Source organism: Castanea sativa, chromosome 10 (assembly GCF_040712315.1).
Source record: "Castanea sativa cultivar Marrone di Chiusa Pesio chromosome 10, ASM4071231v1".
Lineage (NCBI taxonomy): Eukaryota > Viridiplantae > Streptophyta > Magnoliopsida > Fagales > Fagaceae > Castanea > Castanea sativa.
The window spans coordinates 10883399-10911254 of NC_134022.1; the positions used below are offsets into that span (position 1 = coordinate 10883399).

Here is a 27856-nt window from a genome sequence, read left to right on the forward strand (position 1 = left end):
AATAAGGCAAGGTGAACAATATAATTCTCTTCTTCCAAACACACTGGCCTGCCTCACCTCTCTTTCTCTTGTTGTAAGCAAGTTGACATTTCTTTCCCAGACAACGTCCAACTAAATTTTCAATTTGCATAATTATGTTGGACACAATTGGTGGCATAGGAGCCAATTGCATATCATTAGATCCATCAAAGGACATATCTTCTTCCTGGAATTTGTGGTCAATATCCAACCATCGCCTATGTCCCATGTAACAGAATTTGTGGTCATTTTTTAAATATTGAGAGTGAGTCTCCAGGAATAACTAGTGATAGAATCAAAGATGACCATTTCATGCACAACCAACGCAGGAGATTGTAGGGGACCAACATGATATGCCATGTGCTGTGAATAGTACTCATAATTTCGAAAGGGTTGAACCCATCCATAGCTAATCCAAGTCTGACATTACGAGGTTCAGATGAGAACTCTAAATACTTAGTGTCAAACATTTTCCATACATCTGAGTTAGTAGGATGCCGCATTACCTCGTCATTAGTACGACCATTAACATGCCATTTCAGCCAGTTCGAGTGACAAAATGAGTTGTTGCAATCTTGGCTTTAAAGAGAACCACCATAAGATCTTTGCAGCTTTCTTCTTTCCATTATTGGATGAAGAATTATTACTCACAACAGATGCCTCATTCATTTTCCACCTCGAAACAGCACAACAAGGACATGCCTCGGGTTAACATTTTCCTTCCAAAACAACATGCAGTCATTGGGACAAGCATGAATCTTCTCATAACCCAAACTCAAACCTCGAATTATCTTCTAAGTATCATAATAGTCTTTTGGCAACTTAGCATTTGAAGGAAGTAAATCTTTCAAAAGTTGAAGCAACATAGTAAATGACTTGTTGGTCCAACCACAAAAAGTCTTCAATTGGAACAATACGACAATGGTTGAGAATATGCTAAATTTTGTACAACTGTTATATAAAGGTTTGTCCACATCATCTATCATATTGTAAAACTTTTTTGCATCATCATTCAGTCATTCAGCCGATTATTGCACACTTTGACCTTGTTCCATTGGTTTGGATGTCATTTTATGCATGGGGCACAAATCGTACAACATCCCACATAACAAAAGAGTTCAAGCATCAACTACTTCTGTTATTGCTCCAACAAAGAAAATAATACTTCTATGAAGTACTTCTATGAGTAAGGATGTTATTGCTACTTATATGAATTTTAATGCTTATGCTTGGTTTACAGAGAATTAAAAACAATTTCTCATGTTGAACAAAGTTTTGGCTGAGTCTCATAAGAGAAAGAAAAACATGGTGTTGATGTTATTTCACAAGGGACATAGGATGGGTTTATGTTGATGTTGCTCTTAAGATAATTAATTTTCCAATTTTAGTTTTAGTTTTTAGTTTTATGTAGCCAAGGTTTTCAAACCTTTCATAAGGACGTGTTAATATTATTATTAAGATATAATATCATTGGAATAATTTTTTACAGTCTTTTATTCATATTTGGTATTTTATTTTTACTCTAACATTTTATTTATTTATTTATTTTCTTCAATCTTAAAGAAAAATAAGCTTCCATCAAATGTTACTTGTATTAATGAACAAAACATTATTCTTGTCACTAAAAGATTCTAATAAGTTTTTACACTATGGAAATTAACTACTTATTTTCTAGAACTATATTTTAATTGATTCAAACATATTGCATAGTGAAAGATTTTATAAATTCAAATTATGTCTAAAATTCAAAATTCATAATGGAAAATGCTAAAGTTACAAATAATTTTACAAATTACTAATATGGCGAATAATTATTATTAAGTAAAAAAATAATGTCAATGATGGATCCAAATTAAAACCAGTAAGAATTATCACATCAATAGTTTATAAAATAATTTGTGGTTGTAACATTATTGATTTTTAATTTTAAAGTTTCTACAAATATTATAAATGATGAGATTTAAGATGATAGAAATGTAAGTTATCATTTGTCATGGTTAGAGTGGGTGGTGTTTACTCAATTTTTGTTACTAGATGTGCATTTTAACAAATTCATTATTGGATTACATTTTCTTTTTATATTATTCATGCTTGCAAAATTGAAGATAAGATTAATCAAATGTTTAAATTTAATGTTTTTGTAGTATAAAATTATGCATAAAAATGTGTTCATGGATTGAATAGTAGATAATATCCAATTGACATGAAATTTGACACACATGTTAAAAACATAAATAATAAGCAATCTAACGATTAGATTAAAAAAAAACATAATAATGTTAATTCTTTAGTGAAAGTTGTAGGCTTGTAATTATTAGTTATATATATATATATATATATATATAAAAGATAGAATTTCTACTCTAGCCTAATTTAAGTGTATATGTGTGTGAAGCTTTCTTCTGGAGACTTGAACCTCGGCCCTTACTCCCCACACCCTACAAATACTTATACTTGTAGAGTGACCACCGCACCAAAGGTGCACGGTGGTTGTAATTTTATTAGTTATAATCAAATTTCTAGTGAAAATTTTGCCCTAAAATCAATTACCTTTTTTTTTTTTTTTACATAAATGCACTTTTAGTCCTTATATTTTGACCATATTTTCATTTTGGTCCCTACTTTTTTATTTTACCTCCTTTTGTCCTCAAAATGAAAAACGCATTTCATTTTGATCCCTATTGTTATCTCACTAATGAAAAATAGTCTATGTGGCAGATAAAGTGCATAGTTGGCACATAGAACGCCCACTTGGTCATTAGAATAGTAATAAAATTTTTATTTAGCATTTTAATAATGCCACATTAGCATTTTAAATATTAAAAAAAAAACCACATCAAAAAAATAATTACAAAAAAATTCTAAACTTATGATTTTTTTAAATAAAATAAAATAATTAAAATAAATTTCCTTTTTCTTTTCATTTTTTTTTGAAGTACATACACCAGAGCATAACTGCTCATGTTCTTCCCCAATTAGAATTTTTAGTTGTGGTGGTGCTGTGGTGGCGTTGGGTTTGTTGTGGTGGTGTTGTGGCTGTTTGCAATGGTAATATCAAATATTTCTAATGAACTGATGGGACAACACAGAAACTTTGGGTCCCATAGAGTCTGAATATTTACAACAATACCACTGAGTTTCCTATCTCAGTTTTTGAAAACACCCATTTCTTGTTTCCTGTTTCCATCACTCTAACTCAAAATTTTTGAGTTTTGAGTGATGGAAACACAATGCGAAAATCTAGCCAAACAAAAAAATTTGTGTGGGTCCCACCAAACAAGCCCTTAATTGTTTTTTAAGATTGAGAAAAAATATAATAGTAATTTCTCAACTTTTCTTAAAAAATTTTGGCAACCAAACACAACATTAGTTGAAAATTGACAGTCATTGTTATTTTCCTATATCTCCCTCTCTCTCATCTCATACTGTCAGCTTAAAACTCTCTCAATCTCTCAGCTGAAAACCCAAAATCCTTTCTCTCTCTTAGGTCAGTGGGTCTCTCTTATATCGGTGTCTCTCTAATGTTGCGGAAGCTACAAGAAAACAAACACGTTACTTTCTAAATGGAAAAAGAAACTAAACACATTAGCTTCTGAATGAAAACCTCGAATTCACGAGGAGTCCCTTGAATCCACAAGGTGGTAGGGGTTTGGAATCCATTAGAGAGAAATAAACAAAATTTATATTTTTTTATTTTTTTATTTTTTATTTTATAAATATGAAAACTGAGTTGCCCTAGAGGTTACAATATGTTTAAATAGTAAAAACAAAACCGCCCTAGGTGGGTCTTACTCTCTTTCATCTCTATCTATCAGCTCGGTGGTGGAGATTGTGGTGGAGATAGGTGGTAGAAACAAGAGGCACCCATTTTCATATAGACCTAGATCAAGATTCTTGAGGTCCTTGCTTTTCAAAAAGCTATATTTCCTCCAATATTTGTTTTGTACTAGGAAAGTGAAAGAGTTAACAAAGTAATTGTTGAAGGCATTTGTGTTTTGTAATCTTAGATCTTTGGTTTTGGTTTTAGTTTCATCTGGGTTTGACTTTTCAGTTTCATGTGGGTTTGTTTGTATTGGGAAATTGCAAGAATTAGTTGGGTTTGAAGGGATTTGGATCTAATGGTCTTTGTTTGTTTTGAATTTTTCTAGGTTTGAAATTTAAAGGTTTGTTTTGTGGGTTTGATATGTGTGGAGGGATTGATTTTTATGAGTTCATGTGATGTTTTGGGTTTGCTGGAGATTGATTGTTGGGTTTAGGGTTGTGTTCTTTGTGTTTTGAATTTTTGAAATTCTTTGTATTTTGTAGATCTGTAGGCTTTGATTTTACGTGTTCCATGTTGGGTCTGTACTTGATATTTTAATTTCCTAGGCAACCAAACATATTATTTGAGGAAGAACATAATGTAAAGAAAAAAAAAATTGTTTAAAAAAAATTAGAAGTTTAGAATTTTATGTTTTTATTGTTTTATCTTATGTGGGTTTTTTTTTTAATAATGAAAATGCTAATATAGAATTATTTTTAATATTACTATAGAAGCCATGTCAGTAGTTAGTGCGCCAGGAGTGCTATTTGTTTGTCACATAAAAAATTTCGTTAATATTATAACAGTAATGAACAAAATGAAATGCATTTTTATTTTGAAGACTAAAATTAGTAAAATAAAAAATTAGAGATCAAAATAAAAATACGGTCTAAATGTAGGACCAAAACTTTCATTTAAGATTTTATTTTAACCGCATTAATAGATGAGTACTGAGTGTAGCCTACTAAGGGCAACCTGTGCCGCACGCAACAATGCGACAGTCAACACCCGCACGCTCGGCCAAAACCTCAAACCCCTAAAACCTTAAAACTCTCGAATCGAACTCCGCGAAGTGAAACCAAAGCAAAGTAATCCAGCTTCGCATCCACCGGCAATTCGTACTCGATTTTTGGTACCACAGAGACAAGATGAAGAAAGAAGACGCGGGCCCACCCAATAGAGAACTCTACGCACTGCTCAACATATCACCGGAGGCCTCCGACGAAGAAATCCGGAAAGCCTATCGTCAATGGGCCCAAATATATCACCCCGACAAATACCAAGAACTCCATGTATGTTACAAACTTCAGTTTTGGTTTCTTTTAACTAAGTTGTGCTGAACTAATTTGGAGTGATATTAATGATTGAAATGCAATGTTGGCTCTAATGGGTGATATAGTGAGCAGTTTGATTTTCGTTTTGTCAGTTCAAATTTGGGTTGAATGGCTTTAAGTGTATTTAATCTGTATTATTTATTTATTTTTTTGATAGGTAATCAGAGAACTAATATTAATAAGAATAAAAAAAAAAAGAATAGTACAAGATGTTCATGGTGATGAACAATAAGAAACAAATGAAACAAACAGCAAAACAAAGGAGAGGGAAATCAGAAGGTTAATCTAAGGAAAAACATAAACTCGGAAAGATTCAGTAAAACCCAATAGCAAGACCACTCAAAAAGATTACTCTGCATAAAACCTTTAACTCATCCAACGCCTTCTGCATGTTCTCAAAGGAGCGACGATTTTGTTTCAACCAAACAATTCACATTAAGCACCCTAGAATCAAATTCCAAATATTCGGGTTATTCTTCCCAAACCACTGATACTAACAAGATAACAATCCCACCACCGATCTTGGCATAATCCAATGAATACTAAAAGCCTGAAGCATGAAAGTCGATAAAGTATGTGTAACAGGACAATGGAGAAGAAGATGGTCTACCGACGGCCCATCACAGCAACACATACTTGGTAATAAGATCGGTTGTCAAACTTACCATTAATTTTGAGCCGTCAACAATGAGTATCCCTTCTATCACCCCAAGGAATACGAGGTTGGATAAACTAAAGTAGAGAATAAGAGGCGGCTAGCTCCCAATCTTCAAAAGCTCTAAAAAACCTTAAATCCCACACTCTAACAGTACCACCTTCTGGAAGCCACAAAACGTCAGAGATGCAAGCATCCTTGGCATTTGAACACGCATAAAGCTCAGGATAGAGATCTTTTAGGGTATTATCTCCAATCCATCTATCATGCCAGAAGCGGATACGGGTGCTTTCACCCACTACAAAAGACAGATGCTTAGAAAAGCTTTCCCGCCCTTCATGAATGCTTCTCCAAAGGCCACATCCATGAGTCCTCCTGCACACTTTCTTACACCACCCCCCTTGACCCTTACCATATTTTGTGGAGATAACTCTCTACCAAAGATGGGTAACTTCATGCCTATAACGCCACAACCATTTCCCTAATAAAGCTTGATTGAACGACGCCACACTTCTTATCTCCAAACCGCCCAATTTAACTGGCAAACACACCTTATCCCAAGCCACCAAAGGATATTTTAAACTCCCCTCAGAAGACCCCCAAAGAAAATTCCTCTGAATTCTTTCCATTCGAGCAGCCACAGCTTTAGGAATAGTGAATAGAGATAAAAAGTTCATAGGAAGACTTGAGAGAGTACTTTTTAGTAAAGTGAGCCTACCACCCTTAGATAAATAGAGACACTTCCACCCTAATAGTTTCTTTTTCATCTTCTCCAAAATAGGATTCCGAATTGAAGCTGTCTTAAAAGAAGTTCCCAATGGCATCCCCAAATATTTCATAGGCACTCCCCACTCTACATTGAAGAATACTAGCCAATGCAACTAGATTATTCACCTCCCCAACAGGGATAATCTCACTTTTTCCAACATTGAACTTCAAACCCGTAAAAGCCTGAAAACAAGACAAAAATGTATTTTGTTTAAGAAATTATTGGTGTTTGAGATGGGGTATTATCTGAACTTGTGGAAGTGAATTAGCTTAGTGGCACAACTTTTTCCTCAACTTGTTGAAGTGGTAGGTTGTGAGTGGTGGAAATGAGAGTGGTGTTACTGAAGGGTCCTTGTAAAAGTGATTGTTCACAGCTCACAATCTGCCACTTCAACAAGTTGTGAAGAAAGTTTGTGTTGAATTATGTGTAAATTTCTTTAGTTATGTAGATTTTATTAAGTGAGGAGAATCTGGCAGATGGGTAGCTGCCATTGAAGTTGTTTGTTTCATGACTTGACTTAAACATGGTACATAGGTGGAAGAAACCAACCGATGTTTTTTTGGGTATGTTACATTGATCATAACCTTAATAGCTTATTTGCAAAAAGAAAAAAAGAGAGGTAGAAATCTGAAACAAATTCCATTTGGCCAATCAAACGTAAGAACTATAGATGGAGAGTATACAGTATACTTCCTTGAAATATGAAGCTCATATGACTTAAAAAATAGAAAACGAGTCTTATATGTCCTTCAAATGCACATGTGCCCTAATGCCGCTCGTCTATCCTCACATATTCACAAAGATGGCTCGTTTTTTATATTTATGAAAGGTGATACCCCAGATCCTTATTTTTTTTATTAAGTGAAAATAATTGTATGGAAGAAATATTGGTTTTAGCATACCTCCCATGTTATGCGTTTTCGATGAAATTATTACTTATAAAAAAGTATATTGGTTTTATAAAAGATGTCCTTGAGATGATCAAAATTATAGTGCATCTTTGAAATCATGCATATTGGATCGTCCACTATCATCCAAAGACATCCAAAAGAATAGGGACCCAACAAATTGGGATTTCAATCTCTCCATAGATGGCATCTGCTCCTCAAAGGTCCTCCAATTTCTCTCTCTCCATGGTTGCCACATCAAATATGGAACTATATTCCATGATCTATTTAGAAAAGTGTTAGATCTTCGATGCCAACATTGAAGCAACCCACACAATTTTAGGCATCACCCATTTTGCTCCAAATACCACACATGCAAAATCCCATAGCTCAATGGCTACGGGAAAATGCAAAAGTAAATGATCTACTTTCTCTCTTCTTCTGTAGCACATATGACAACAATTAAACATAGTCATACCCCATCTTATGAGATTTTCTACCTTAAGGATTTTCATCCAAGTTGCAGTCAATACAAAGACACCCACGTTTCAGGGGTCCTTCACTCTCCAATTTGCTTTCCACAGGAATTTTGACACAGTCATTCCTCTTAACATTTCATATTAAGAGTGAACACTGATACTTCAGTTCTCTCAACTAGTAAGCTGATGGCAGCTGTAATATTTTTTGTATGAATATTATCTAATGGCCAAATGGCCTTGTGGCATCTGCTCCCTACCATGGGATTTAGATTGGGGGGTCGGATCCCCTTAGTTACAATTAGCAAAAAAAAAAAACTTGCATCATGTTCAGGATCAATTTAGGAGGACCCTATTTTTTTAGAATATAAGGTGTATGATAGTTTCCACCAGTTATTTCTTTGCTGAGAACTAGAGAAGTTCATATTATCGCCATATGCATTGCTGTTACTACTTTCTATTGCATTACATCCTATTGGAAGGATGCTTTGATTAATAGGCCACCTTTGGTCTTGCTCATTGCAAAAAAAAAAAAACATTGGTATCTTAAATCCTACTCCCTATTGGTAATTATGTTAGATCCTATTCCCTTCATCCAACAATGAGCATTTTTTTTAATGTTGTTTGTCCTATATCTAGCCAAGAGCCTTGTACTCAATTGGCACCTCTTGGTGTTTTCAGTGGAAACCTCCAAGATTCAAATCCCCCTTCCCTTATTGTTGTAATTATTGAATTATCAATTTAAAACAAAAAAAAAAAAATTATTTGATCAATCTTATTTCTCTTGAAATTGCTTCAATGGTTTGTTTACTTTTACACAACTTTTCTTTGGGGGTCTACAGCCATTATGTGGCATTGGGGTTACATCCTGTATGCAAATATATATAATATCTAAAAGTTTAAAGTTTATTTTGTTAAAAAAAAGTTGAACATTTTGAATTTTTACTTTCTGTTTTATCCTCTTTTTTTATTTATTTATTTTATTTTATTTTATTGGAAATAAATAAATAAATAAATGTTTATATATAAAAGGCATCCAAGTATAAAATTTTTATACTTGGAATATGGTCTAGGCATGTTTAATGTGGTTAGTCTAGCAGGAACGTAATGCCCGTATTTTTGAAGACAAGGAGAGAACATTAGATCATCTAAAATCTCTCCTCTTTGGTACTCTGTTTCTTTGGGCTCATGTGTGGGGTTGTATGAATTGTACTTCTTTATTTGACTTCTCAGTCTCTATTTCCTTTAGTTCTTGATTATATAGTATTTGTTTCTTGTTCAGAGTGTTCACCATCGTGAACATGATGTTCAGTTTTTTCAATAAAAGTATTATTACCTATCAAATTTTATTTATTTTATTTTATTCTTTTTATCCTTATCTTGAGAATTGTGTTCTTTATGAAAAGTTTAAAGCACCAATAACATAAGGGTGAATTGAAATACATGCAAAAAGCTTGAGTTTGCAAGGCAGTACATGGCGACATGCTCCCCCTAAAATTCTCTCTCACACACACACACATATATTTAGTATAGAAATTTGTTATAGGATGGAGGGAGGATCTTTTGTTTGCCCATCACTTATAATTTCATGTCTTACCCTCCTCTACCTACCATAGACAGTTTTGAATATGTTTGGTCAATCACCCTTTCCATGGTCTTTTCTGTATATTAGCTCGACATGTCTAATTTCTTAACGAATAACAAATGGACATTTATATGGTCCAAAAAATCAACTATTGAGTTACATGAAACTCCCCAAATCAAAGTGCAATATTCAAAAAATAATCCCATAATTCATTTCTTAATATCCAGCTTCATACCTGTGGCTTTGGCATTGCAATGAAGTGTGAGTTTTTGCATGTGTTCAATAATCTTTACCTCATATATTACTATCGATTGAATTTGTGGTCATGTTTGATTCTTGTATCGAGGGATTTTCCCCTTTTATTTTCATTAAAGATTCATTGACAAAATTTTCATTTCAGATGAAAGACATCGCTACAGAGAACTTTCAACGTATATGTGAAGCTTATGAAATTTTATCAGACGCAAATAAAAGGCAAATATATGACATTTATGGCATGGAAGGGTTGACTTCTGGTTTGCAGCTTGGTCCAAAGCTGAATAAAGTAGAAGAGCTAAAGGAAGAACTTGAAAGGTTACGGAAAATGAAGGAACAAGAAAAGATCTCAGCACATTTCCGACCTTCTGGTACAATACTGGCAAATATGTCTTTGCCACACCTTCTAAAAGGTGATGGCATCATGCGAGGGTACAGTTCGATCTGAGAAGTTTTATGCCCCTTAGATTTTTTGCTAGTATTAAACTTATGCCCATCCAGGCCATCTCTCTCTCTCTCTCTCTCTCTGTCACACACACACACACAAACTTGTTTTGTCTTCTTTTAGAAATTATTTTCTCACTCACTAGTCATCTGTATATTTGTGAATCTTGATACATCTTGTTACTTATATTTCTTGGTGGTTGCCTGAGAAGCTTTTGATCTCATTCTAATTTTAAACCATTGGTTCTCGATATCCTCAAAGGCTTTTAATTTCAGGCATTTTAAGATTTTCATAAACTTTGCTTATTTTAGTGCTTACCTTACTGTTTCAATTGCACACTCATGTCCTTACGCACCTAAATGTCAGAATGGCTATGACAAGTGAAATTCAGTCTCAAATATCAAAAAACAATGCAATTGCAATTGGTGGGAATTTGGCAGTAAGTGGGAATTCTGGGGGTGGAGCTGCTAGTGCTGTGTTCAGGCATCAGATATCTCCCGCTGCTTCTGTAGAATTTATGGCTGCAGCTGGTTTACGGGCACTAGTTGGGGTGCAAACGTCTCGGTAGGGCATGTACTTATGTATGTCATTTGACCTTTTCTGCTGGTTTTCTCGTTTCACTCCACATTTATATCGTTTCTTTGTTCAGTCAGCTGTCGTCACACTCAACTGCAACAATGGCCCTTGCTATTTCTTTGAGAGATGGTTCCTTGAATCTTTCCAATTCCTGGACCCGCCAACTTACTGAAACAGCAAATGCAAATGTATGCTTCCTTTTGTTTCAACTTGGCTCATTTTTCCCTTTTTCACTTCATTCGCCATCATATCATGTTCATTAGGCTATTTACATCTGTATAAAATTTATTTATGAATTATGTGGGAATTTACTGATTTTCTTGTATCATAAGGCATACTTTTATGGAGGAAATGGTTCAAAGGAAAAGTAAATGATCCTGCAAAAGCTTGACAATTTTAACTATGTAATTAACACAGAGGCCATCTTTAGACGCTGGAAAAAATAGATGTTTGTGTTTTACATTTATATTGTCTTGATTGTGGTCGTTATTATCTTTTGAATCATTTTTTTGTCACTTTCTCTTTTACAGATACAGCTTGCAGTAGGCCCAGAATCATCTATTGCAGTTGGATGGCAAAAGAAAGAAGAGAAAATGTCTGCAGCTGGAGAAGTGAAGGTGCATCTATGTTTGTTGTTGTTTGAGCATGTTAAAATTTTCTTCCCAGAAAGCTTATTATACTTTTAAAAAAGGGCCATACCATGGAGACAGAAAAATATTATAACACGCCTGTAAATGTAGAAGTTCTTCATACCAGTTTAGAGGTGATGTACACCTTCATTTAGAGGTGATGTACACCTTCATTTAGAGGTGATGTACACCTTCATCATTCTTATCTTCCATTGACATTTTATGATTCATTGTTAAGCTAAGTTTGTCATAACCCATTTAACTGTCATTTAATTATGTATAGTTGGGTGTCAAGCATGCAAACCTTGTAACATAATACCTGCTCTGATAGTTAGACTCGTCTCCATTTTGTTCAATTTCAAAGGCTCAACCTTCTATTTGGTTGTAAAAGGAGCTACGTGAAAACATGCTATTTGTTATTTATTTATCAATGATGGATTCTAGCACTGAGCGACTGAAGTTCAATTGCATTTCTCTAGTGAGTTCCCAATTCAGAAGATTAATTACAACCTGTAAGTCCAATCCAAAACTATTCAGCTGGGCTCTAACTGGTTCTCCCTAGAGTACTTGCGGGTTCTTGAAAACCAAGAATTTTTCATGTTCTAAATTTAGAAGACAAGACAACTACATAGAGTGCTGATAAAGAACTCTAAGACCTTGGAATTTATGTGAAAGTCCGCTAACTGATCTGTTCTTGAAGATAAGGACTGTTTCTTGGTTTAGGTGACAGTGATGATTGTTTTTCTTCTTCTATGTGCAGTGGGGAGAGAGTGAGATGCATATGTATAAAATGCAATGCAACAATAACAAGAGAATTTCTGATAGAAGAAATAGATAGTCATACGTTTGTGACAAGCTATAATGGCCATGCGTGTGACTGAAGGATCACAGCACATTTGTGACTGAATTTAATAAAAAATGTGATCATAATTACAAGAAAATGATAGCAGGTAGAGATGAAGGTGATGACAATAGTAGCTTTTGTTGAATGCCCCTTGAAGGAATTGTGGCCTATTATGTTATGTTCAATATATACTTATATAAAACTTAATACACACACACACACACACACACTTATATATAAAAAAATCTTATGTTCAATATATGACTTTATTTACACTTACCATAAAACATATGGATTTTTAGAAATTTTTAGCCAATTAATGTAAAAAAGAGGCTTAATTATTTTTCCTTTCGAGTACAATGACGTAGGACACATAGGGAATTTGTCTAGGTGTGATTTTGGTGGGTTTAGCATTAGGAAGAATTATGGAACTAGGCTTTAGAATTGTTTTAGAAAAGTTTATGGGTTTTGCTAGGAATTAAAAGGTGGTTTGATGAGTATTTAAGGGCTATTTGGTAGAAGAAAGCATGCGGGTTTGATAGGTAAAGAAAGGGCTTCATTTGGGGTTGTAAGGAATAAGGAAAATAGTGGATTTTATGGTGTTCAAGTGCTGTATTTACAGTGCCTTTGAACATTACCTCAAGAAGAAGAAGAAGAAGAAGAAGAAGAGAGAGAGAAACAAACTCAAAAAGGCCAATGTGCTTCTATGCTCAAAAAGCTAAATAACTTTATTAATCAACTAAAAAATTTGCAAAGTTGAAGTTTTTCTTTTTGAAGACTCTATATGAGTGGACTTCTCCGCTTGTATCTTTCTCGGATGAGGGGCTGCTAGATTTTATGGATTCTTTGGACATTAGCTAGTTTTCTTGCCTCTAACTGATCCTTTTATGTGTTGGAATAACATTTTTTATTTAATGAATTTTATTTTACCTAATATATATATATGTGTGTGTGTGTGTGTATATGCGTGCGTGCATGCGTGTGTGTGTGTGTGTAGAGAGAGAGAGAGAGAGAGAGTCTTTCTTGTACTAGTAGCGTTAGAATTCCTACTTTGGCCAGTAAACCAAAAAACTAATAAAACACTAACTTGGACTCAAAGAAAATAAACTAATTCGTATCTTCTAGAATTCTAGACTCAACTAAAGTACCAAAATACCATTAATTCATAGGAATGGAAAAAATTACAGATTTGCCTTGACTACAAAATTGACTATAACTAATAAAATAAAAACCCAAATATTTTTTTTAAACCCTAAAAGATTCATAACTTGACCTTTAAAACCACGTGGGTTTTACTTCAGTTCGGCTTCACATGTGGACCCCATAAAATAATTCTTCATAGGCAAATTTGCAAAGTAATATCAAATCAATCTTCCATGGCTGCATCATTCACTCAGGAGGGATCCTTTATCCTTCTTATATCTTTTATTACATGGACATGGACCAAAGAATCGACTTGAGAAAATATCTACTTGCGACTAGTAAAGGCCCCTAGGCGAGTTTCTTTTTTTGTTTGGCGTGTAGCTTGGAATAAGATCCTAACGGAAGATAATCTAAGATTGAGGATATTGGATTTTGTGGATTGGTGCATTATGTGCCGTCATTGTGGAGAGACAGTAGACCACTTACTTCTTCATTGTGAGATGGCTTATCGATTATGGAGTTTTGTCTTTATAACTTTTGGCTTGGCTTGGATCATTCCTAGATCGATCCTAGACTTGCTTTTTGGATGGTGGAATTGGCTAGGGAAGCATTCGTCTCAGATCTGGAATTTAGTCCCGCTGTGCATCCTATGGTGTATTCGGAAGGAGTGGAATAGGAGGACTTTTGAAGATTTGGATAGCTCTAGTGATCAGTTGCTTGCTTCTTTTAGTGGAACTCTTTTTGATTGGTCTCAAGCGTGGGGACTCACGTCTAGTGATTCCCTCCCTTCTTTTCTTTGCTCCCTTCTTCTCTTGTAATTTCTTTGTTGTTTGGTTTTCTCTTTTGTAGTTCTTTGTTTTTTTTTTCTTGTATTATCTGGGTTGCTCTTTGTTTTTCATGCATAGAGTAGCCTTTCGTATATATATCATTCTTACTTATAAAAAAACAAACTAGTAAATCTATGATACAACTGGACCCTCATTCATGGCTAGGCTAGGGAATGAATGATCTATTTCATAATATCAAACATAATATGATATGTAACCGTACCCTGAATATAATATCCCGCTTCTCCTCCCTTATAAGCTCTTCGTCCTTCTCTTTTGTTCAAACCTTTGTGTAGTATTTATTTCCAAAACTGCACAAATTTTTTTAGGCTTTCATTAATTTAGATGCTTACTATCCTTCCCTCCCTTTATTCATTATCAATTCATGCAGTTTGGCACAAGTTCATTTTTGGCATCAGCTCATTACACTCATCGGTTTTCCTCAAAATCTCATGGTCGTATTGTGGGCAAAGTTGGAAGGTATGTGCTTATGATCTGTCTGTGTACTGATTATGCTATATTATTTTCTGTGATGTTGATAAAAGAATCTCTTGTCGATGTTCAGTTTTTCATTTTTGAATTTCTTCCACTTTTAAATATCTTGACTGTTTATTCATTTCTGTATTATATAGATGTGGATTTTTTTTTTTTTGGTTGCATACCTTGGGATTTTTAACTTTGTGTAAATTTCCTTGTATAATCATGATGGAAACTAAGATGCCTGGGTACGGATACGGATACGGGTATGGGTATAAGGATACAACATTTTTTTTTGAAAAACTTTGGGTATGATACATCAGGGATGAACAACGTGTTCACGATGATGACCGCACTATACTTGAAACGAATACATACAAACCAAAAAGAAATGCTAATAGATTGAAGGAAATCACAAATAGAAACACAATGTGTTAAACCCCAAATACAAGACCAAACAAACAAGATCTTAACTAGCAAAGACTTCACTAGATCTAAAGGTCTCTCAATATCTTCAAAAATACTGGTATTACATTCCCGCCAAATTAACTACATAAGACACGTTGGTACCATATCCAAATGCTTGAAAATTGTTTCCCCAGCCAATTATACCAAGCAAAGAGTAGAGAGGCTACAGTCTTTGCATCACCCACTAAATCCCAAACAACAAAAAAACTTCACTCCATAAAGCATGTGCAAACTTACAGTGGAGCGAAAGATTGTCCACAGTTTCCCCATCACATCTACACAAGCAACACCAATTAACAAGGGGCAGCCCCCCAAGATTATCAATAGAAAGAATCCATCCCCATGCCACTGTCCATAAAAAGAGAGACTCCCTTTTGGGTACCTTAATACAGCAGATGATTTTCTAAGGGAAAGAAACAGAAGGAGGCTCTAGTAAATTTTTTAATGAGAACTCACTTCAAAAACTCTTTTCTGAGTCAAACTGCCTAATCAAGGTATCATCACCCTCAGCCCTAGGCAGCTTGGACTAATGAAGCTCAAAAAAAGTACACGCCCTCCAACTCCCAATCATGAAAAGCTTGTTAAAATTGTATATTCCAACTCCTATTTCCCTCTTCTGATGCAGAAGAAATCAAATTGGAAATCCAAGCTTCTCTAGACACAGAACACGCAAACAGATTTGGATAGAGATCCTTATGGGGATAAACCCACACTAAGGATCATGCCAGAACCAAATACAATGGCCCTCTCTCACTGCATACGCCACATTTCCAAAGAAGCTCCCTGCACCAGCCCTAATTTTCTTCCACATCCCACATCCATGATTTCCTCTAACATCTCTAGTACACCAGCCCCCTCTAGCCTCTCTGTATTTGGATACTATAACCTGATGCCATAAACAGTTAACCTCCTTTCTGAAGTGTTGTCCAGTGCTAGAGTCTTGAACCCCACCACCCCCTCCCCCTCCCCCTCCCCCACTATTTACCTAGCAAAAAATAAAAAACTAGTGTCACGTCTTTCCTCTCATATTACATAAAATACTGAGAAATTTTCCCTTGTGATTATGCTATTTATTATGTTTTCATTGTAAGGCTATTGACTTCAATCAAATAGTATATATATCAAAACACATGGGAAATATCATGCTAATTTAGCAATGCAGGAAATTTTGATTGGAGAACTATTTAGAATGATACGGACCAGCTGGCTTACCAAACTGTAGGAAAGTTTCATAAACTGTTGAGGAATAGAGAGGTGCTGAGTCTCAACTTTTCATACAATTGTCATCAGTATCAGTACAACAGGTTAGGGAAGCAAAATTGCTAGCAACAGGAGTATATATTCTTCTTAAAAATTATATTACTCTAAGGTGGTTTTATTAAATGGACATATTGTCCAATATCCACAAGCATATACTCATAACTTATATGCATGTATTTTAATCTTTTGTGTATTTTAGCTTAGAGTAAACTGTTTCTCCTTACAAACTGGAATTTTATAATATACCTGAAAGATGATTCTTTATATGAATGAAAGTCAAGTGAAGAAAGGATAGATTAATAAATGATAAGTTTTCGACGGAAGTTTGGACAAAAGAAGTCTTTGCTGGAGTGATATCATTTGAGCAACAAACACGAATGTAATCACTCCAGTTGGGAGAATATGGTTCTGTTAAATTCACAAAATGAAGGTAGTGGTGATGTTGGCTAATAAAAACAGAAGATAAGGTAGTGTTTTTTTTTCTTATAAGTAAGATAAGGTAGTTGTCTCAGACCACGTCATCATTCTCTCCCATTCAACCTGAATGGGAAAGTATAGTATTGTTAGTTAAACCAAAAATGTCTTATTAACTACAATTTAATTCATGCTTTGGCCTGTATCTACATCCATGCACCAGAAGTCTACCAGAGGAGGCTAATATCTATTTCAACCAGTTTAGTTGGCAATAAAAAAAAAAAAACTTTCTTCTAATTTTGGTGAGAAATGAACACATCTGATTTGGGTTATCTATATCTGAAAAGCCATTTAATGGGCTTTGCCACACAAATATATGTGGTGGCCCTCTATGTTCTCTACTCAACTTACATCAATGATTTGTTGATTTGCTTCTATAAAGGAGTTTCCATGCCATCCATTATTTATTCTCCAACAAGGAAATGCTTCCTCTTTAATGATTGTGTTTGTGTGCAAAGTGTTGAGTAAAATCGGGGTTGATGGCAGGCTTAGTTTAGAGTGGTTCCCTGGAGGCTATGCCACTTGTAAGCGGGTATATGTCTAGTAGATGTTCCTTATAGACTTCCCATATTCTTTTATGGCAGCTAGTGGTTGTGGTTATGTGTTGATACAATTAATATTTTCTGTCACTGCTTTGTCTTTCATAACTTCAAGTAATCTTTTGGAACTTCTCCTATATAAAAATATCTAAATAACTCACAGTATATTATTAATTTAGATAGTGTCCTTGTGGATTTAATGTCATATGTTTGTGACTTGATACGTTATTTTTGCAGCACCACTCTTGAGCTTGAAGTTGGCGGTGGGAGGAAAATATCTAATTTCAGTACTGTCCGCATCTTATATTCAATTGGAATTCAGGTAATTGCAGCTATCTAGGCAGAAAATGAATTTATCATTTCTCCAGTGATGCCTATGCATTTGTATCTGTTGCTTCTATTTGGTGAAATGCCTGTTATTCAGGAAGCCTGGATGAACTATGCATGTGGTTGCTTGGATGTATTGGGTAATTTCCAGATATATCATGCAACTGATGCTAGTTCATCATAAATTTTCTCAATTAGATGCTTATTTGGGTTTTACTAGAAGAAAAAGAAGACAGTGAGGGGTTTTCTGCAAGTACCTAGCTGTATATCTAGTGACTTAATGGCAAACTTTTGTACGTGAATACAACAACACAAAAGCCTTTGCCTTAAAACTATGGGGTTGGCAATAAATAGTGAATAGACTAATCAAAGAAGTTCACTTGTATTCTTCTCCCCCATTCTATCCTATTCAAAATTACTTTTCAAATTTAAAAAAAAATTATATGAGGACAAGATGCTCTGGAGCATGTGCAAAGATGGTCCTGATGGCCATTTTAGTGTTAGTTCTTTCTATGAGATGATGAGAGGTCTTGGTTGCTTGGATTTCCCTCCGAAGGTTATTTGATAGGTAAAAATTCTAACTAAAAGTGGCATTTTTTTCATGGTTCGTGACTTGGTGGAAAGTCCTTATTATAGATAAATTTGATGAAAAGGGGTATAATGCTGGAAGAGCAAGACTTAGGTACAGTACTTAGGTACTGTTCTTTAGGTTCTCTTCTTAAGATTTTGCCATGTAGCTTTTTTTTCATAGGATGAAAATGTATTTTTTAATTAAGCAGCCACATGGCAAAATCTTAAAAGGAAAACCTAAGGAACAACACCTAAGGAATTGTATATAAGTTTTGTTCATGCTGGAAAATTGGAGTGTTTTGTGTAAAAAGTAACAAGAAAACTATGGAACACTTGCTGCTTCATTGTCCAGTGGCTATGGAATTATGGATTCATATTTCTAGCTTTTGGATTAAATTGGATGATGCCTAAGACTGAAGCATATGTTGCAATGTTGGCGAAGAAGGCCAAAGTCTTCCAGAAGTACAGTATGGAATACGGTTCCTGGATGTTTAATATGGTATATTTGGAGGGAGAGGAATAGGAGAATTTTTGAAGGTCAAGAAGTGTCTTTTCTGGGGATTATTTTATAGGATCCTTATTCGTTTGGATGTCTTTAAATCCAAGTTTATGACTTTATTGAGGCTCTGGTTATGTAATTCTACGAAGAGTTTTAGGAAATACAACCTGTATACTTATTTGATTTGTAGTTGTACATATGTATCTTTGTTAATAATAATAATAATATATAGTCCTATAAAAAAAAGGTTGGGTAAGGAGTTTGAACCTTTGGGGTGAGGCCATTCACTAGATATTTCAAAGACCACTGTGGTATGGTTCTTTTACATAACCTTTGTTGAGCAGTTGAGGTTGGGCAAGGAGTTTGATCCTGGAAGGTGACCCATCTGTCCATTGTGCAATTTACCTACTAAAATCTTATGTAATATTGGGGATTTTTTGAATATTGGTGCTTGGGCCAATGGTCTTTGGACCAAAGGGCATCTTTTTATTTTTATTTTTTATTCCTTTAATGTTTTTCCTATAGTCTAACAAAGATGAAATATCCTTTTAATTGCCTTTTTTTTTTTGGAGTTTATAAAAGCTCTCCTTTAATTTCATGCATTTATTCGCTCATTCAGTTTTTGGTTTCAGCTGTCGAATGTTTTCTTTGTAAAGCAGGTGTGTTATCTTATTCTCTTTTGTTATGTTTGCAGGGTATAGTTTGGAAATTTGAATTGCATCGTGGTGGCCAAAAGTTAATTATTCCTGTAAGAATATTCTCACTCTTTCTCTTATTTCACTTCAAAATGCACCCATATTCTTCCATTCCTGTAAGAATAGGATGGATAGAGTGAAAAGCTATTAGAACCTTTTTGGCTTATGTCTTTCTAATCTGTTGTTGATGGGCTACATCTTGCAGATTCTACTCTCCAGGCATTTGAATCCTGTGTTTGCAACTGGAGCATTCATACTTCCAACATCACTTTACTTTGTACTCAAGGTTATTGCATATTGCAAACTCTTTACTGTTTTCCTTTATATTCATGCCAAAAGGATAAGTGAAAGGATGCGTTTATTGATTATTCTTTACAAAGCCTATTAGAGTTAAGCTGTACATAAAAGCTAAAAACTAAAAACTGATGCCAAACCGACTCTTAGACTCAGTTGAAACTAGTTTCAATTTGAAAAATTACAAGGTTTAGCAGAAAAAGTGATTTGTTCCACTTGTTAGCTTTTCTTGTGAATTGTTAAAATTGAATAAAATTCAGTCCTCTGAACAAATATAAGAAATTAATATTTGGATTAACCATGCTTTTGTTCCTCCAAACTTGTTGATTTTTCTATCTGGTCCTTGTTATTCCAGTTGCAACAATGTTGCCCATCATTTCGTTCTTCTATCCAAATTCAAGCTAAGTAACTTGGACTAAATTGCTGATATGGCAATTGATTACCATGTCACATGCAATGTCAACTAAGAATTCTCAAATTTCTTTCGTTTTGTTTTTGCTTAAGGATAATTTTTTAATAAACAGAGATTCCTCTCTCTCTTCCAAGACCTCTCTCAGCCCCCTCAGCTAAAGCCCCAAGATTAGAAGAACGAGAAGCCCTAAACAAACTCTCCAACTAGCTAAAAAATCAACAAATTTTCTAGGTATCACCCACTGAACCCCAAAAAGTGCAAAGACCATATCGCATAATTCCTTGGCAATGGCATAATGTAGCAGCAAATTATCTTGAGTCTCTCCAGCCCCCTTCCACATACAACACTAACTCACAAGAATAATATGATGCTTTCTCAAGTTATCCACTCTTAGAATTTTCCCCAAAGAAGCAACCCAAGTAAAAAGGGCCGTTTGAAGTTGGGACTTTACGCTTCCAAATAGTTTTCCAAGGGAACGTCTCCACTCCTGTAGGAACTAGTGCTGTGCAATCATTCTCTTTCTTGATAGATTGGCTGTCAGCTTTGCGAAACCAATCATTCTCTTCCTTTCTTGAATATCTTGATTTATGTAATTTTTGTACTTGATTTGTTTGACCCCTGTATACTTCTTGTGTACTAGGGCATCCCTTTCTTGATATCAATAAATCTTATTACTTATAAAAAAAACTAGTATAAGATCTAACCTCAAAACCCTTCTAAATAGATGGTTTCTAGCCCATCTTATCCTCTTCACCATCTTGGACTGCTATTGAATACAAAAAATCCAAAAACAGCTAGAGTGACTCAAATTCCAAAAATGTTGTTATTTAAGTATCCTCCTTAAATAACATATTATCCTCTTCATCATATCTCAAGACCCACTAAGTGCGTGTATAACTACAAATAAAAAAATGTCACAAAATCTGCTGGCAGAATTGTTGGTGGTGACTATCTGCTGTCTCTTTTTCATATTCATATGGATCTCTTGGGATTGGTTTATTCTGACTCATTTGGGAGGGTGGGGAACAACATTGGTATACTGCTGAACAGCTGACTCTGTATAAAGTAATAATGGCTTGTAAAGCCTGCATTCATGTGGCATGGTCTTTGGCAGCTGTGCTAACCCTTTGGGTTATGTTTTATCAGTTGGATACTATTAGATGTAAATGTGAATGAGCTGGAATCATGGATGTTCAACTGACCAGAAACTCAATGTTATTTGTCATAATATAGCTTTTAGTCCCAAGGCAGGCAGGCTACAGGTTGCTTTGTTTTTCAAAATAGTGACATTTTTCTTACAACTTCAATGTGGCTGAACTAATTTTTTGCCTTATCTTGCTACTCTCCACTATTTAGCTGCCATTTTAGTGCTGTTTTCATATTAAAAAATCCTTGCATTTAGGCTATCTATTAATGTGATTTACATGGCTTTCCCAATGGCTAGTGATGTTCTTTAGTTGCTCCTTATTCTAGATTCTATCCAGAGTTCCATATTCACCATTAATTGTATTATATGGTCTCACAATTCATAAGTGGGATACGTAAATGTGTGGAGAGATGAAGTTTTGTATTAATTATTTATCTGCATTTTTTTGCTAATTTTGTGTCCTTTGCTTGCATGCAGAAATTCGTTTTTAAACCTTATTACCTTAAAAGGGAAAAACAGAAGGCTTTAGAGAATGTGGAAAAAACTTCTGCCAAGGTATGAGTTACTTTACTATTGTTTGTCTAGATACAACTTCTGATTGATCAGTTTTTCTTGTATGGACATGCATGTAGATGCAAACCTTTATAATGCATGGTCTGCCATCTTGCATGTTTGTAGGAGTATATAGATCTCTCTCTGCATAGCATGTAAATAGAACAATGAAAAATGGTCATGGTATTTTATAGATAGCAAAAATGTGCGGATGAGACATGCATGCAGTTGCAAACTTTCATAATTCAAGTCAAGCTGAATCACTACCTGAACAGAACGCAAGTAACTTGCTGGGAGTATGGCTCATTTCCAGCCTTAAACAAAGACAAACTTCTTAACCCATTGCAAACTAGTAGATCGAAGCCTTTGAAACGTTCACCTTAGCTTGATTTCAAATTGGCCCCAATTTTTTTTAGTTTGGGCACATTTACTAAGCAGTTAGGTAGGCATATAAGCCATTCAGATTCGGTGCCACAAACTTAGTAAACCTGGATCTGAAATTATTCTGTACTAGGAGCTGGGTCATTGTGTTCAACCAGTGGGTTATTGACTTATTGGTCGAATTGCAAGTTAATTACAAATAAAAAATATTTTATATAAAAAAAAAATTGAAATAGATATAAAAATAAGTTTGAGAAGTCATAAAATATATATGTGTTAGCACTTTGGCTGTGAAGTAGTGTCAAACCAAAATACCTAACAAGCGTTTGCTCTTCCTAAAAAAGATGTGATCCAGTCGCACCTTCCAATATGCCTACCTTGTTATGACTTCACTCCAGTCACTATCCCTGCCTTCAACATCTCCCTCCTTAAGGTTAAAGACTTAGGGTAACAACTTTAGGCATGGCCATTTCCCATAGTATGACAAAAGGTGTGTACAAGGCCTGGAAACAAATATACCGCTGTATGGCTACTAGCAATTCCGGCTTCATGTAGGCGAGTTGTAGCCTACAATCCAAATTGAGAATGGGTTTTTTGGGGTTAGCTCACCCTCACGGGATCTCCTAGCAAATGAAATTCAGCTCATTTAGTAAACAAGTGAGCCCAATGAGCTATGCCTCTCTTTTGTATTTTGTAATTGATTTTTTTTCCCAAAGGACATGGGAGCAGCTCAGCTTGTTTGATAGCCTACTCCATATAATTAACCAAGGAGGTTATGTGGATATTACAAATATGTGCTTAGATTCCTATTTCAATATCTTCTTCCCACGTTTTTGACCTTTCTCTATTGTTTTCCTTCTGAAGGTCCACATGAACATAGAAAGTATATGTATTTATGTGTGTGTGTGAAACAAAAATGCTCTGAAAAATGTTTATTTTCTATATTTAAAAGTATAGAACATGCATTAAACGTTTTCCATAACATACAAATTATACTTCAATTTGACCATTCTAAATATGCTTTGATACTTTTATTGGCAATGTAATTGTTTATTGTGCCAAAAAAAAATTTTATTGTGCCAATCAGTTCCATGTGTTATTCTTTATCATTAAACATCAATATTTTCATCTTTTTATTGTAATTCTGAATTTTTTTTTCTTTGATCTACTAAGGTTTTCCTATAATTTGGATGATTACAGCTTAATGTCATGTAATATATAAGTAGTTAAGTACATATATATTGAAAATTTTAATTTAATGGTATGACTTAATCTGAGCAGTGTTTCCCTCTTTCATGATTCTTTTATCTTAGAAAAAAAAATGAAATCATTTTAGTTATTTAAATTATATGAAACAATAGATAATTTACTTGTTATTGGGATTCAAATGATAACCCATTGGTAATGGTATTCTTTGTAGTGTCCCATGTCTGTGGTTTGAACCTCACCTCCTCCCTCACACAGCCTCCCCACTATCTACCTATCAAAAGCAAATTTATTTGTTATTTTTCTCTTCTTTTTTTATTTTAGCTAAGTGAATGAAAGAATATAATAAACATCTCAAATGGTTGGGCATAAGCACAAGGATACTTGAGTGTCTAGGGTTGAGCCAGTAGTCCTTTTAACACCTTATTTTTTCTTCTCATCAGAGTTATTTCTTTTCCTTCATTTACTTATTAATATTTTGATAGAAAACATAGCCAAAAGTTTGGGAAAAAATATATTAAATATATGATATACCTAATGAGTTGATTTCTTAATAATATCTTATGAAATTATACTTGGGTCTTGAATTTTTCATTTTAATCCGTAATATATAAATGATTTTTTTTTACGTTAAAATTTCAAAACGTTTTTAAAACTTTGAACTGAATTAAACCCATATGTGTGGTTGTCGTATATATCCCAATCTGGCTGTTACTAACTATATATATATATTAAACTGTGATATTTTGGTGAGTAGATGATGCAGGTTTCTATATCACGTACTGTATGGTACGATTTTAGGAAGTTGACTTCCAATCATCTCCTCAATCCTATTTAAAACAACTTTTCTAACCATGCACATTGGAGGCCCAAAAAGAGAGAACAGTACTCCACAAGGAATTGGTAGCTGCATTACCTTTGCCCCTCATACCATTCTACATGTATTTAGAAACCTGATTCATCTACTCAACAAGTGATCAATATTTAACTTCAGCAAAAAAAAGTGATCAATATTTAATATATTATTCTTGTGATCTTAGAAAACAAAGGGGAAAATCAATATTCATTCCCTATTTAATGAAAGTTATATAGACAAGGAAAACTGATTCCCTTTTAAAGTTTAAGAGACCAGCAATATAGTATTATGGATATGTGGTGAAGAACAATTCTGTTATCTAACCATGAAAATTTCGATACATGAGGACCTATATTTTCAGTACTTTTTTTTAATAAGTAATAAAAATATATTATAAAAAGAAGAAAGGTGTCACTTGAGTATACAGGGAGTACACATCAGGAACAAAGTACAAATTGAGAGCTTAAAGTACAAAAGTCCATAAACCCATGAACTGAAAATAAATCATGAATTGAAGAGAAAGAATGACAGCCTAACACTGCAACCTAGTCCAGAAGAGTCTTGAAAAGAAAAGTTTGAGATCTGAAACTATTTTCTCCAAGTCCTCAAAATGCCAATTATTCCTCTTCCACTTAATGCACCACATCAAACAATGAGGGACAACCATCCAAATAGCACTATTCTAATGTCGCTCAAACTTTCCTTGCCAACAAGCCAACAGCTCCTCATTCTTCGGCCTAACACAGTGATTGCCAAACAAGGTAAACACTAGACCACAGACAAGAAGCAAAAGAGCAATGGACGAGGAGGTGGTCTACTGATTCCCCATTCCTTTTACACATGCAACACCAATTCAAAATCAAAATCACCCGTTTCCAAAGATTATCAATAATCAAAATATTCCCCAAAGCTGCAGTCCAGACCAAAAAAAGCAACTCTAGAAGGGACCTTTGGCTTCCAAACAGTCTTCCAAGGGAAAGACTGATCAATACTTTTTGTCAGAACCGGATAGTAGAAACAAACTGCAAAACCTCTTCCCATAGCAGGTTTCCAACAAATCTTATCGTCCCCAACTCCTCTCAAAGACATCCCATAGATTCTATCCCATGAAATTGTAGAAGGATTCCAATTCTTAATCTTGAGTGGCTCTTACAAAAATTAAATCCCAGAAAAGAACACCATTTGGGAACTTCATCACATCAGCCACATAGGCCTCCATATTTCAACTAATAGCAAATAGTTCTGGATAGCTCAAACTCAAGTATGTCAGGTAGGAGTTTCAAATGGAAGAAGTCTTTGTGTTTACTAATTAGGTTCTCAATATTTGCAAATGTTAAGACTTCTAAGTTTATATTGTGTTTCTGTGTGTGTGTTTTCTGATTTTGGTCGTACAAGGTGAGTTTCACTTGTTCTTTTCTTTAGCCTTGTTCAAAAATGTTGAGTGATTATACTTATTTTAGCCCCTGTTATGTGTAGGTTCAAGAGGCAAGAGCAGCAGCGGAGAAAGCTCAGAAGTTACTACAAAATGTGGCCAATAGGAAAAGAAATAGGCAATTAGAAACAAACGGATTGATTATTACTAGAGCATTGTATGGAAATCGTACTGCTTTGAGTAGAAATGATGAATCAAGGGAAACACAACATGAATTGACTTCACAAGTCTTGGATGTTACACTTCCTCTAAATTTCCTTGTTAGTGAGTCCGGACAACTCAAGGTATTTCTCCTTCAAGTGCTGTTTTTGCTTGTCTATGCTGTTATGAATCCAAATCTGTATTAGTATATACTGATGTCAAAAGTTGAAATACTCTGATAAGTTAGCATATTTTTGTTGCATGTATCAAGGAGTGAACTTCTGAGCATCTACTTTATTAACAAGCCAAATCATAATTCAAGGTTCTTAATTCAAGTTGCATAATTTCAGACTGAACCTTTCCAACTCATTTCCCAAATCATAATTTCCATTTGGTCTATGGTATTAACTCTATCATCTCATCCTACTTGTAGGTTCCTTTATATAGTGAACAGAGAGAATCCTTGACCTCATTTTTAAACCCAAAGTTTAATCCAGTGATTAAAAGTAACTGACAAATTTTGATTTTGATAGCTTCTTAAAACACATTTTGAGTCTTTACCATATATTCTTAGGAGTTCCCTAAAGCCAGACATAGACTAAAGTAAATTATGACTGTCTGCCAGTCCATTTTAATCCACTATGCATTTCACTTCATACTCAAAATATCCTTTGGTTTTTATATTTTTCATATCCCATTTCTGTTATTGCAGCTGCATGAGGGTGTGAAGAAGTCAGGCATCATGGGCTTTTGTGATCCATGTCCTGGAGAACCTAAGCAGCTGCATGTGGAGTACACCTACAGAGGCGGGAGATATCAGGTATGAATGACAGTTTCTCTTTTGTTGTAAGCAACTAAAAAAGGTGTTGATGAAGGTTAGCTCTTGTATTACTAACTTGAAATTTGTGAATCAGGTGGTCGTTGATGATTATGAAGAGCTGCTAATACCCCAGGAATCACATATAATCTAATTTTTTTTCTTTTTTCTTTTTCATGGTGAACTAAAAGCACCATTGGTCTATACTTGCAATGGCTCTTTCTATTTGTAATTTTTTGTCAAAGGCAGTTTTTGTTGCCTTTAGGCACGTCTCATGGACACGAGATTTAACTTCGAAGTGATTCCCACTTTCGAAGCAAGTAATGCAAGAATTGGAATTGGAGTTGGCATGAGATTTAACTTCGAAGTGATTCCCACTTTCGAAGCAAGCAATGCAAGAATTGGAATTGGAGTTGGCATGAGATTTAACTTCGAAGTGATTCCCACTTTTGAAGCAAGCAATGCAAGAATTGGAATTGGATTTTAAATGTGTACAATTTCGTATCAAGTTTGTTTGTTTGGTTGTTTTTTTTAAAATTATTTCTCTCGTATTTTATTCACTAAAAGTTTGAATGTTTGTTTGGAGAGAAAAAAACAGAAAAAGAAAAAGAAAAGGCCTTATACACCGGCAAGGCCTAAACAATCTTAGAAGTGAGAACCTGAGACAAGCCTACCATTTAGGCCCCATTTGCAAAAAAGATGGGTTACTCTATTGTTATATCTAAGAGCCCACTTAAACACTAACATTACATTAGGATTTTCATTTTGGGTCCCTTTTTTGATAAGTTGTTGCCACCTGTGAGGGAGTGATCATTATCTGAATCCTAGTTCTACTTCTAAAAGAAGGATGACAATGCTTTGAGCTAGCTACAAGCCTCTTGGCATCAAGGTTGTCAAAATCGGGATCCTACGTAGGATCGTAGGAGGTAGGTGAGATCGTGGATCGTAGGATCGGATCGTAAATCGTAAGATCCTATATTATTTGAGAAAAAAACAAAAAAAATAAACATTTGTATGTTAAATAATCACATAAATTATACATTCATTAATTTAATTACCATATA

The 27856-nt window shown here is 34.5% G+C and overlaps 1 protein-coding gene across 1 annotated transcript; it reads left to right on the top strand.

The window, feature by feature from the left end:
* Window positions 1–4761: 4761 nt before the first annotated feature.
* On the top strand, window positions 4762–27329 carry LOC142613881 (chaperone protein dnaJ 13). Its single transcript, XM_075786398.1, has 13 exons — window positions 4762–5112; window positions 9927–10213; window positions 10593–10790; window positions 10876–10990; window positions 11333–11419; window positions 14637–14725; window positions 17701–17785; window positions 19554–19607; window positions 19760–19840; window positions 21885–21962; window positions 25879–26118; window positions 26688–26795; window positions 26890–27329. The coding sequence occupies exons 1-13, from the start codon at window positions 4969–4971 to the stop codon at window positions 26944–26946; spliced, it is 1623 nt and encodes a 540-aa protein (XP_075642513.1). The 5' UTR covers window positions 4762–4968; the 3' UTR covers window positions 26947–27329.
* Window positions 27330–27856: the final 527 nt, after the last annotated feature.